This window comes from Pan paniscus, chromosome 15 (genome assembly GCF_029289425.2).
Source record: "Pan paniscus chromosome 15, NHGRI_mPanPan1-v2.0_pri, whole genome shotgun sequence".
NCBI classification, from domain to species: Eukaryota; Metazoa; Chordata; class Mammalia; order Primates; family Hominidae; genus Pan; species Pan paniscus.
In genome coordinates this window covers 107,194,285-107,207,237 of record NC_073264.2, presented here as the reverse complement: position 1 = coordinate 107,207,237, position 12,953 = coordinate 107,194,285, and the positions used below count along the sequence as shown (strand labels likewise).

General features: G+C 45.5%; 1 protein-coding gene across 1 annotated transcript; it reads left to right on the top strand.

Moving 5' to 3' along the window:
- The first annotated feature begins 8,943 nt into the window (after positions 1–8,943).
- On the top strand, positions 8,944–9,933 carry LOC129393787 (small ribosomal subunit protein eS8-like). The gene has a single exon (XM_055097445.2). It carries the CDS (start codon positions 8,971–8,973, stop codon positions 9,601–9,603), a length of 633 nt encoding a protein of 210 aa, XP_054953420.1. The 5' UTR covers positions 8,944–8,970; the 3' UTR covers positions 9,604–9,933.
- Positions 9,934–12,953: the final 3,020 nt, after the last annotated feature.

The window sequence follows — 12,953 nt, the reverse complement described above, 5'->3', positions numbered from 1 at the left end:
TTCTCAGATGCAGTATTCATCCGCAAGAGCCGAAATGATAAAAGAGCCACCTCCAACCCCCCCAGAGGTTTAGCCTCCCTTTGTTTCCAGTGATCCAGTGCATCTAGACCTCCAGGAAGTGGACTCCCTGGTGATTTTAGCGATTCTTCTCTTGGAGCCACCCTGAAGAGGACATTGGGTTTCCAAAGGCCCATTCACTATTTCAAGAGGTGGCGTCATCCGCTCATGTTGTCACTGAAGGAGCATTCTGAGCCAGGGCACAGTCACTTCCTAGTGAGCTACAGAGGCTGAGAGAAAAATGCTCTGTGAGACCCAACGGGAAGCTCCCTGCAGTGCAAGGTCTGGGTGGCAGGGAGCGCTCGGGCCTCGCCCAGCACAGGCTGCAGCCCTGGAGCAGGTGCAAGGGAGGCTGGGGAGGGGTTCCTCCCAGGGGCTGATGTCTTCCTTTTCTCGGACAAACATGCTTTAATAAGTTAAACAAGACTTTAGTAAAGACTATTGATGTGTCTTTGTGTCTTTCAGGATACAGTTCTATTTGTAGGATTTATCTAACCTAACAAGTCAATGAGAATCACATGTAAAAGGAGAAATTTCTAGGATTTTCAGATATCTTAATAGGTAGGAGATGGAGAAAAGGGATAGTTTTATTAATTCAGTGCTTGCCAATCTTAGCAGAGACAGTAGTAAGACATGCAGAAAGCAAAGCCCAGAAAAGTATGAAGGTGTCAAAGTGCCATTTAAGTATGGGTTCACTTGGAGGACCATGTTCTGTGGGAACTTGTTTTCAGCAGAGACAATCTATTTTAGCAGAGTTCTGGGCATACAAGGGGACATACATCATTAAACAAGGATTAGGACAGGGCTTCAGCGTCCCACTGTTGCATGGCCCATAAATTATGTGTGTTCTCTTTCTCATCTTGGATCAAGTCTAGAGCTATGAAATAGTATCCCTCATGAATATGCAAATAACTTGAGATGTACTGAATTAAATACAGATCTGTCCTGTGCCCTGAGAGCATCACCCAGCAACCACATCTGTCCTCTAGAGAATCCCCTGAGAGCTCCGCTCCTCACCATGGACTGGACCTGGAGGATCCTCTTCTTGGTGGTGGCAGCCACAGGTAAGAGTCTCCCTAGTCCCAGTGATGAGAAAGAGATTGAGTCCAGTCCAGGGAGATCTCATCCACTTCTGTGTCCTCTCCACAGGAGCCCACTCCCAGGTGCAGCTGGTGCAGTCTGGGGCTGAGGTGAAGAAGCTTGGGGCCTCAGTGAAGGTCTCCTGCAAGGCGTCTGGATACACCTTCACCGACTACTTTATACACTGGGTGCAACAGGCCCCTGGACAAGGGCTTGAGTGGATGGGATGGATCAACCCTAACAGTGGTGGCACAAACTACGCACAGAAGTTTCAGAGCAGGGTCACCATGACCAGAAACACGTCCATCAGCACAGCCTACATGGAGCTGAGCAGGCTGAGATCTGACGACACGGCCGTGTATTCCTGTGCGAGAGACACAGTGTGAAAACCCACATCCTGAGAGTGTCAGAAACCCCAGGGGGGAGGCAGCTGTGCTGGGGCTGAGAAATGAAAGGGATTATTATTTTTAATGTTGTTTACAATATGTCATTAATAAATTGAAAAAAAGTAACAATAGAAGTATATACTCTAATTATATGGGAACTTTGTTTTTTCAGTTTTTTCGTTTTTTTTTTTTTTTTTTTTTTTTTTTTTTGGTTTCTTTGTGACAGAGTCTCACTCTGCCACCCAGGCTGGAGTGTAACGGCACAATCTCAGCTCGCTACAACCTCCACCTCCCAGGTTCAAGCAATTCTCCTGCCTTGGCCTCCAGAGTAGTTGGGATTACAGGCACCCACCACCATGCCCAGCGAAGTTTTGTATTTTTAGTAGAGACAGGGTTTCACCATGTTAGCTAGGCTGGTCTCGAACTGCTGACCTCAGGTGATCCACCCTCCTCAGCCTCCCAAAGTCCTGGGATTACAGGCGTGAGCCACTGCGCCTGGCCCAATTATATGGGAATTGTTTATATAATTATCACCCTATAAGCAAAATTCATGGAGGAGGAAAAGCTCTACTGAAGAAAGCTGATACTACCATTCCCATGAAAGTATCTGTGTAGAAGTAAGTATTAAAATCAGTTGAATAGGCGAGGCATGGTGGCTCACGCCTATAATCCCAGCACTTTGGGAGACCGAGGCAGGTGGATCACAAGGTAAGGAGTTCAAGATCAGCCTGGCCAAGATGGTGAAACCCCTTCTCTACTAAAAATACAAAGAATTAGCTGGGCGTGATGGTGGGTGCCTGTAATCGCAGCTATTCGGGAGGCTGAGGCAGAGAATTGCTTGAACCTGGGAGGCGAAGGTTGCAGTGAGCCGAGATCACGCCACTGCACTCCAGCCTGGGCGACAGAGCAAAACTCCATCTCAAAACAAAACAAAACAAAACAAAACAAAACAAAACAAAAAAACAGTTGAATAAAGTACCTTAGAGTCATCTGTTCAATTAATGTTTAACTCCAAAGAAATACTGAAAATATTTTCCAAAAAGGAAGTGCCATTTTACGTTCCTACCAACAGTGAATAAGACTTTCTTTTCTGGAGCCTTGTCAGTATTCACCAATGCTTTGCTGTGCAGCCATTGTAATATTATAGTAAATGAGTAGCAGTATTTAATGGTTGTTTTAAATATACATATTCCTAATACAAAGTCTTGATGAACACTTTTTTATACATTGTTTTATGAGGTGTGTGTTCAGATCTATGTATGCCAGAAATGCCTGGCAGCGTTAATTTAAGCACACTGTGAGAATGACCCTATAGTTTATGAAGAATGTATGTTCAGAGCTCTGAGCTAAGAAATCCAGGAGCTGTCAACCCAGAAGTTTATTCCTTGTCTGTGAAGGACGTCAGAATCCCTGGCCTATCCCTTGGAACACGGGATGTCCGGGTGATTGAGGCTCTTTGTTAAATCTGGAGGTTGCTAGGTAGAGGGTGCTAAGTGAAAATCATAATATAAACTACACGTGTTTTACAAATGGTAGTGGTTTTCCTGTCCAACACACTCTACCTGGGCCACATTGTATGCAAGTCCTCAATACACCCTACGTCTTGTTCATGGGCTCCAGGTCTCCTCTTCAGCCTTTTGGACATGGTGCCATGCCTATTACAGTCAATAGGGGTTTAGCATGAAAATTGGTAGGCCCAGAACGAGGTCAAAGAAAATCCTGCAAGCTCTTAGACAACAGCGTCAAGGAAGGGGAGACCTGTGGGGAAATCCCAGGCAGGCCATGCACATCTCTGTGGGCCCAACAGCTGCAATCCTTGATGGATGGGGCCCACTGCATGTGTACAGGGATGCCTCCAAAATGCCAAAAGTTCTGGAGGACGTGTTGCCTGAGGTGGATGTGACAATGTGACAAAGTGACGGTCAGATGCCTGAGCTGTCGCAGCTGTTGGCCACTCCTGACTGCACTCTGAGCAACCACTGAGGCAGAGCTCACTGCACAGGCTAGGGTGTGTCAGCCATGAGAACAGCTGTAACTGTAATGAGATGCCGCCTGTAGGGATAGGATAGCAAATTGGAGACCACTGTTTATTTGGTAGGCCATTTAAAGTGTTGCTGACTGCCACACCAATGCGTTAGGACTACTATGACTATGTCATCTTGGGAGCCTAAGTCCTGGCGTCCGATGTAGAGCTCCAGTGGGAAGGAGATGAAGGTTAGGATGAGTCCATAAAGGTTCTTGCTCTGCAGCCCCTACTTTGCTGTCTCACTTGATGAACAGAGGATAAGGGGTCAATGCAGACAAAGTCCAGGGTCCAGGCTTATCAGTCAAATACTTGGTGTAATCTGGTTACATAAGACTATAGCTATTCCATATTTCATCATAGATAAGATAAGATGCAGGTCTACTCATGTCCCACCACACCAAAGCAGTTGGAAATCTTCCAAGGCCTCCTGGGACATTGGCGATCCTTTATTCCCCATTTCGGCAAACCCCTTAGGCCCCCATGGCACTTAGTCAAGAAGGTGCCCCACTGCGACTGTTCCAAAAGGGAGGATGAGGGCTTTGAAGAAGCTAAAGTCAAGTGAAATGAATACAAACCTTGGGAGTTCTAGTGCAGGGACAGCCCTGTGAATTGGATGTAGTCAGTTACCCTGAGGGGTTTAGGTGAGGACTGTGTTAAAGGCAAGGACATAAGTGTGTGTCCCTAAGACCCTGGTCTCAAAGACAGAAGGAAGCTGAAGTGAGATATACTGTTTAGGAGTAACAACTACACTACATGTCATGCCTTACAAGTGGAGGATGTGACAAAGAGGGCCACTCCACATCCGGAACAACCTTTAGCAGGCTGGCTAAAGGATGCCTTCCAGACACAAAAGCCTTGGAATGCCAAGACACAGTCTGTAGCCAAATGGTACTTGTGGTGGTCACCACCAACATAAAAGTGGGCCAACTGTGCCAGCAGAAGTTAGCCCCACAGAACCCCACCTAAGAGAAGGCAGTGCACCACAATGCGGAATTCCACCACTGTGGAATTGGGGGAGCTTAGAATTGGATTCAGACACAAGGGGAGAGAGTGAATCACAGGGTGGCTTCTCTATGGGACAGGGGGTGGAGAGTATTATACTCTCTGGACTCAAGATGAGTAAAATGACACCCATCACAAACCATCCAGCCCTATGATGGCACCTTTATGGTAAGTGGTTGCAGGCTCCAAGGGGGCCGAGTCCAATGGGGAAGATGCCCCCACAGCTCCTTCTCAATGGCAGACTATAGAAGAGTTGCAGGATATCTTCTGGGAGTCGAGATCAGGCATGCTAATTATGCTGAGAATTATTGAAGTCCCAACAATGAATTGTTTACTGCAAAATAAAAGCTACAATTATGTATTCAGTGCCTACCGAATGGCATGGTGCACTGATTTCCATGTTAAGCCCCCTGGGAGGGCAGCCAACATTTCATGTGCCCCAGGTAGTTGCTGACTTAGGAGAAAAGAAGAAACTGAGTAAGCAAGGGATGCACCCTACTGTGATGAAGAACAATGGCACCAAAGGAAGAGAGACAGCCAAGGAGCCAGTCAGGGTGGCCAGACAACAAATGTGCTCTAACTGGCAACACCTACCAGTTCTCTGGGCCCCTAGCAGCAATAGGTGGTTATGGAAGGGCCACGGAAGTCAGACAGGTTGAACTAGTGATACAACCTGGGGGACTGCCACCCAGACCCTGTGTAGTATACACAGCTTCCATCCTAGAACACATGAGAATGGATATCTTCTTAGGCATGACCCTCAAGACAACGGCCAGGGAATTCCAACTGAGAGTTAAAGTGGTGACACATGTGACCAAGCAGAAGGCAAACTGGATGCCCGTAGAGCTGCCAACCCATGGGGAGTCCCACAGCTGGAGCAACACCACCCGCCCTGGGGAGGGGAAGATGATCCAATCATGAAGATTGTTAAGGAGCTAGCCCAGGTAGGCATTAGGAGGCCACTGCACGGTTCCTACAACAGACCTGCATGGCCCATGCAGAGGCCAGTTGAGACATGGAGAATGACAGTAGATTACTGGGAGTTAAATAAGGTGGTCTCCCGGGTGAATGCAGCTGTTCCTAATATCTCCTCCAGTCTGACGAGAATAGGAGAGGTGTTAGCCATGTAGCATTTCGTTATCTTTATCAGTTTAGTCAATATCTTCTTCAGCATTTCTGTTGCCCCAGAGTCAAGATCAATTTGCATTAACCTAAAAAGAACAATGGACTTTTACTGTCTTGTTCCAGGGATATTTACACAGCCCAAATCTCACAGCCTAGTGACCTCCAACCTCAGTCGATGGGCTGACCCAAAGGGGATACATGTTTTCCACTACATTGGTATTATCATGATAACTTCTGAGTGTTTTTTCAGCTTATAAATTGCAGCCCCTGTCTTGCTGTCTCACTTGCTGAACAGAGGATGGGAGGTTAATACAGACAAAATCCAGGGTCCAGGTTTATCAGTCAAATAGTTGGTGTCATCTGGTTGGGTAAAACTAAAGTCATTCCATCTGCCATCATAGATAAGGTGCAGGCCTACCCACGTCCCACCACAACAAAGCAGCTGCAAGCTCTCAAGGCCTTCTGGAGCATCAGTGTCCTTTTATTCCTTTTACTTGACATCCCTGAAGGAGGCTGCTAGGGGAGACTGTGTCCCTCCTAAATTCATGTGCTGAAGTCCCAACCCTCGGTCCTTCAGAATGAAATCATACTTGGATTAGTGTCTTTTAAAGAGGTGAATAAGTTAAAGTGAGATTCCTGGAGTGGGGCCCTAATGCAATCTGACTGTTGTTATAAGAAGGGGAAGCAGGAGGGAGGGTGCACAGGCCCCGAGGGACGGCCATGTTACCACAGAACAGTGAGAAGGCGCCATCTGCACGCCAGGGAGTGAGACCTCAGAGGAAACCCACCCAGCTGGCAGCTTGATCTTAGGCTTTCATCCTCCATAAGTGTGAGGAAATTGGTTTTGTATTGTAAGCCATCTGATCTGTGGTATTTCGTTATAAAAGCCCTATAAAATGAATACAGTAGGTAATAGGAGAGCTTCTATACATTGAAAAATCGGATGGCCAGACAAACCTAGACACTCCTGTTCAGACCTGAGCAGGGTGATGGACCTGCTTTGGGACAGGAGAGGGGAAGAGATGAACCCAGCACACAGACACAGCTGAGCCCATTCCTCAGCAGGCCGTCCCTGGGCCGGAGCTTGCACAGGTGTGAAAGAGCCTGTCTTGGTCTTCAGGGGCTCGTGGAGCTGGACAGAGAATGGTGTAGACTCAAGAACACGTCATCGGTGTGCCCGTGTTTATGTGAATGGGATGTGTTTCTAGGGCGTGCTCATCCCCAAAGAAGAATTAATCAGGTCTCTTGGGCTAGAAAGAGGTTGTGGCATTTGTGTGTATTAATAACTGTGGTCGGACAGTAAATTATGTTAAAATGCTTATGGGAAGGCACAATGGAAAGAAACACTTTGTTACAGAAAGGGAAAAAAGGTAATTATTTAAATGAGGTGCCTTTGAAGGTCACCATGCCAAGAGGAGCCGATCACGTGATAGTGTTGGGTTTCATGTTCAGGAGATCAGGAGGGTCCATCTTCTGGCTTTTATGACACCCTAGACAGAGCTGAGAGTATAATGTATGAATGGAGGGGATGTGGAGAGAGGGGAGGCCAAATGTTTGGTGGGAATGGAGGGTCACTATTGGAGCCATTAGGAAATACACAAGCATGAATTATGCTGAAGCACAGAACAGTGTTCCTGGGGAATATTGTGTTGCTTTGGGAGCTGCTGAACATACAGGAGTTTCACTGTTCTTAGTTCTCAAATTCTCTAGACTCTCTTGACAGCCCAGTTTTAAATATTGGGAATATAGGTAAGACACATTCGTTATTAAAAATTATTAAGAGAAGATGTAGGAAGAAATTTAAAGTAATCCATTTAGGTTATGAAAATTTAGTTACGGCGAACTGTGATGTCCGTTTCTTACTTGGAATAATGGAATGTAAGTCATTAGTCATCTCAACGGTTCATTTTTCTATAACCATCAATTACAAAACTGCTGAGTAATTTCCTGAATTGCCCACCATAGAAGCTGACCTCACATTTCCTCAGTGAGAAACTGCCAGTCCCGTTGATCCAGCCTCGTTCTTCCCATCAGGGATTTTGTATCTCTGTGGACATGTGGTACAGTGCTGTATATCCATCGGCATATGGCCTTGGGAAAGGTGCCAGCCTATCCATGCGTGATGAAGCTTACTTAGGGGACGAAGCCGGCATGCTGGGTGTGCCAGTGCCGACAGCTGAAAGAATCAACTGCCTGGTGTATGCTGCTTTTATGAAATCAAGCCCAGGGCCTCTTGCATTCTTCTGTATTAGATTCTCTGGTGAAGATTTTTATTCATTTCTGCCTGAAATTGCCACATATAATTACCTAAAAGCATTACAGTAAACTGATTTGGAAGTTAACTGACTTCCTGGTGAGGTTAAAATGAGTGTCAGGTGCACAGTAAGACAGACCGGAGACATGGGTGCCTAGCAAGCTTGTGCTCACCATGGTTTGTACCTTAATTAGGGAACCTTCTGTACCTTCCTTAGATGTTCAGGCACTCCACTGAGGACCCTGACATAACATTATTTATTGACGGACCATAGCTCAAAATATAGAACTGGATATTACCAAGGAGGATATACTATTACTATTTTATCTTTATCTTAAAATACACTCTTCCAACTGAGGTGAAAATTAATCCAGATGGTAGAACTTATTGCAGTTACTACAGCATTTAGCAAATCAGAAGCCACAGAACAAACATACGGACGGACGGCAGGTCTGTTATGCGGAATCATAAACAAGTTCGTGATGATTGTAAAACCAAGGGGTGTCTCACGAAGGCTGGAAACCTCTCACAATGAAACAACACACGGAGGATCTTTGAGAAGTACTCTGACCTCCTGGCGAGCTGGCTGATACGGAGGCTGAGCTCCATGTAGAAAGCCAAAGGAATTTCTGCAGGACGTCATCATGCCAAGCACAGCCGTAACCTGGGTCCCAGCCCTTTTCACACGCTCAATGGTTAGATCTTGGGAGGGAATCAAAGAAGCCACAGTAAAATATCAAAATTTAAACCCCGATTTTGAATTTAAAAAGTGTTAAAATATGGTTGTGGCCTGCACTCAGAAAATCTGTGTCCTTCAGATGGTTTCTCAGTGGCACCAGATGGTTTCAAGTGGCTATTCGTTAAGTTTCTCAGTGAAATTACAAGACATAGAATAAATAAATTGTCACTGTCTTAAATCACCCCATGGGAAAGGAAAACTGTGTAAAGACAGCAGAGAGGAAACATTGCTCAAGGGAAAAACAATCTCCAGAAAGTGTTGTTAAAGAAACAGAGGCCCTCTTTCCAGCCAGCGCCGAGCGATGGGCACCTCTCGGGACAACTGGCACAAGCGCCGCAAAACCGGGGGCAAGAGAAAGCCCTGCCACAAGAAGCGGAAGTATGAGTTGGGGCTCCCAGCGGCCAACACCAAGACTGGCCCGCGCCACATCCACACAGTCCGTGTGCGTGTGGGGGGAGGTAACAAGAAATACTGTGCCCTGAGGCTGGACGTGGGGAATTTCTCCTGGGGCTCAGAATGCTGTGCTCGTAAAACAAGGATCATCGATGTTGTCTACAATGCATCTAATAACGAGCTGGTTCATCCCAAGACCCTGGTGAACAATTGCATCGTGCTCATCGACAGCACGCCCTACCGACAGTGGTTCGAGTCCCACTGTGCACTGCCCCTGGGCCGCAAGAAGGGAGCCAAGCTGACTCCTGAGGAAGAAGAGATTTTAAACAAAAAACAATCTAAAAAATTTCAGAAGAAATATGATGAAAGGAAAAAGAATGCCAAAATGAGCAGTCTCCTGGGGGAGCAGTTCCAGCAGGGCAAGCTTCTTGCGTGCATGGCTTCAAGGCCGGGACAGTGTGGCCAAGCAGATGGCTATGTGCTAGAGGGCAAAGAGTTGGAGTCCTATCTTAGGAAAATCAAGGCCCAGAAAGGCAAATAAATCCTTGTTTTGTCTTCACCCATGTAATAAAGGTGTTTATTGTTTTGTTCCAAAAAAAAAAAAAAAGAAAAAGAAAAAGAAACAGGCATCACACTTACTAGAAAAACATATTCTATTTCATATATTATGGGGATATGACGTGATGTTTTGACATATGTGGGCATTGTGAAATTATTAAATCAAGTAAATAAACATGTCCATCACCTCACATACTTATTTTTTATGGTATAAACGTGTAAAATCTACTCTCTTATCAGTTTTCAAGTATATAGTACATTAGTATCAAGGAAGTCACCATGCTGTGCAATAGATCTTCAAACGAATTCCTTCTGTCTAACAAAAACTCTGTACCCTTTCACCAACGTCTCAGCTTTCACATGCCCCTGACGCCAGCCCCTGGTTGGCACCATTCTACTCTCTACTTCTCTGAGTTCAACATTTTTAGATTGCATGTGTAAGTGAGATCATGGAGTAATTTTTTATACCTGGCTTATTTCACTCAACATAAAGACATTCAAACACTCAACATCACTAATCATCAGGGAAATGCAAATTAAAGCCACGATGAGATATCACCTCACACATGTTACAATGGCTTAGTCTCAGTCTGTCTTTGTGTTACTATATCCAAATACCAGAGACTGGGCAATTCCTAAAGAAAAGGAATTTATGCTTTATGGTGCTTGAGTCAGAGAAGTCTAATATCAAGGCACTGGCATCTCACAAGGGCCTTCTCACTGCCTCATCTCACAGCAGAGGTGGGTGAGCAAGAGACCATTTGTCCATGAGAGAAAGGAGATCATCTTTTATTAGAAATTCACTCCTAAAACTAACCCACTCCAATGATAGTGACAGTAATCCATTCATGAGGACAGAGCCTTCATGACTTGATCACATAATAAAGGTCCCACCTCTCAACACTGTTGCATTAAAGATTTTTTCCAGATCCTAAACTTTGGGAGACACATTTAAACCATAACATTCCATTCCTAATATCAAAATTTATGTCCTTATCACAATGCAAACTACATTCATTCCATCCCAATTGTCTCCAAAGTCTTATCCAGCATCAGTGCAAAAGTCTGAAGTCCAAAGTCTCATCTAAATCAGATATGAGTGTGACTCGAGGCACAATTTAGCCTGATATAAATTGTTTCCATCTGCGAGCCTATAAAGTCAAAACAAGTTATCTACTTTCAAATACAGTGAACAATGGGGCAGGTATGGGATAGAAATTCCCATTCCAAAGCTCAGAGATAGGCAAGCAGAAAGCGGTGCCTAGTTCAAAACCCAACAGGGAAAAAAACATTAAGTCTTATAGCTGGAAAATCATCCTCTTTGACGGCATCTTGTGCACACTGGGGAGGGAGATGGGCCCCCAAGGTCTCCGGCAGTCTTGCCTCTATGGATTTTCTGGGTTCAGTCCACTTAGCCGCTCTCACAGGTGGGACTCTCAGGCCTCTAGCTCTCCTAGGCTGACTGGAAACTCTTTGTGGTACCTCCAAACCCACATTTCTGCTTGGCATTGTGCTAAGGGCCCAGTGTGGTGACTCTGTCTCTGCAACAACTCACTGCCCGAGACCTTAGGCTGTCCTTAGGCTGCCCGAGACCTTAGGCTGTCCACGGCACTCTTTGAAATCTAGGTGGAGAAAGCCATGCCCTCGTGGTTCTTGTATTCTGCACACCTGCAGAATTAACAACACATGGATGCCATGGAAGTTGATGACTTGTACCATTAAAGTGATGGCTTGAGCCACACCTAGGTCCTCCTGAGCCACAGCATGGGCAGCCAAGGAGTGCTGTGCCTGGACACCGGGAACAGAGTCCTAAAGTGCCTGCTAGAAGTGAGGCGATAGATTTGCTTCAAATTTCTCCCACCATATAACCTCGTTCATGGCTCTGAACTTCCACCTTACAGAAGGACCTAGGGATGAGCACAATTCAGCCACGTTCTTTGCCACTTTATGGCAAGGATGGCCTTTGCTCCATTTTCCGATGAGCTATTTTTCTTTTTCTCCTGAGACCTCATCAGAACGGCCTTTATTGTCCACGGTTCTACCGACATTCTAATGGTCATCACCTAAATAATCTCTAAGAAGTTTCAGAATTTCCTCACAGCTCTCTTCTTCTGAGTCCTCAAAAGAATCACCTCTAGTGTTCTATTCAGGGCAATCTAGACTTTTTATAGTCTGATCCTCCAAATTATTCCAGTCTTTGTGCATTACTACACCCACTTCTACATTTTGGGGTATTTGTTATCGCAACAGCCCCACCTCTTGATACTGATTTCTCGTCTTAGTCCACTTTGTGGTGCAATGAGTGAATACCACACACTGGCTAATGTATAAGGAAAAGAAATTTATTTTCTCGCAGCTCTAGAGGCTGGGAAGTCAATATCAAGGTGTTAGCATCTGGCAAGAGCCTTCTTGCTATGATGCCCATGTGGAAGGCAGGAGAGCATGTGCGAAGGATGGAAAGGGGGCTAAACTCATTTTTTAATGAGGAACCCAGGCCTGTAGTAACCAATCTGCTACCACAATGAGTAACCTACTATGACGATAATGGCATTCATTGCTTCATGAGGGCAGAGCCCTCTTGGCCTAATCATTTCTTAACATTCTCACCTCTGGACATTATGGAATTTCGGATTAAGTTTCCAATACACATCCTTTCTAAACAGCAGGGGCTTTTTAATAGGTTTACCACCCAAGGCTGCAGGAGGCTCTGAAGCAGTGGCCTGAGGTTGGCTGTCCTTTGTGAGAATGGAGAGAAGTGAACTGACTCATGGAGACACAAGTAGATGAGGTAAAGGCATTCATTGCTTCATTACATGGATGGTGAGGTCGATTGAAGGCATTAACGGATTAAAGATGGTGGCAAAACCGTCTGAGGTGGAGACCACGGGGAGTCCATCAGAAATGGAGGACACGTCCCAATAAATGGTGCTTCATTTCCCTGCAAAGCAGATGAAAGCAAAGAACAAAACACAACATCATAGTGTACACTGAGCAGTGGATTGAGAGAAGAGTTTCCTAAGGCGTAACTGACAGAGTGGAGAAGACACACAAATCTTTGCATGATGCTAACATTTGGACTGTGGCTTCATTATTTCTTGTTAATATTTTACTGAAATATCGCTAGAAGGAGACTGAAAATGAAGTGTGAAAAGTTAAATGGGATTTCTGCTCTATGTCCTTTTCAGATGAGAGGAACTAGGGAATTCCAGGGAAGAAACAATAATAGCTGCTGAGCAAGGCTTTTGCAGGGCAGGACAAGGAATCCCCAAAGAGAAAACGGAAACCTCAGCTTCACTTTGCATCTGCTCCTGAGCCAGGTCCTGAGCGACCCCT

What these genes read in the sequence shown, in the direction of transcription:
- LOC129393787 (XM_055097445.2), top strand. Translation starts at nt 8,971, where the DNA reads ATGGGCACCTCTCGGGACAACTGGCACAAGCGCCGCAAAACCGGGGGC.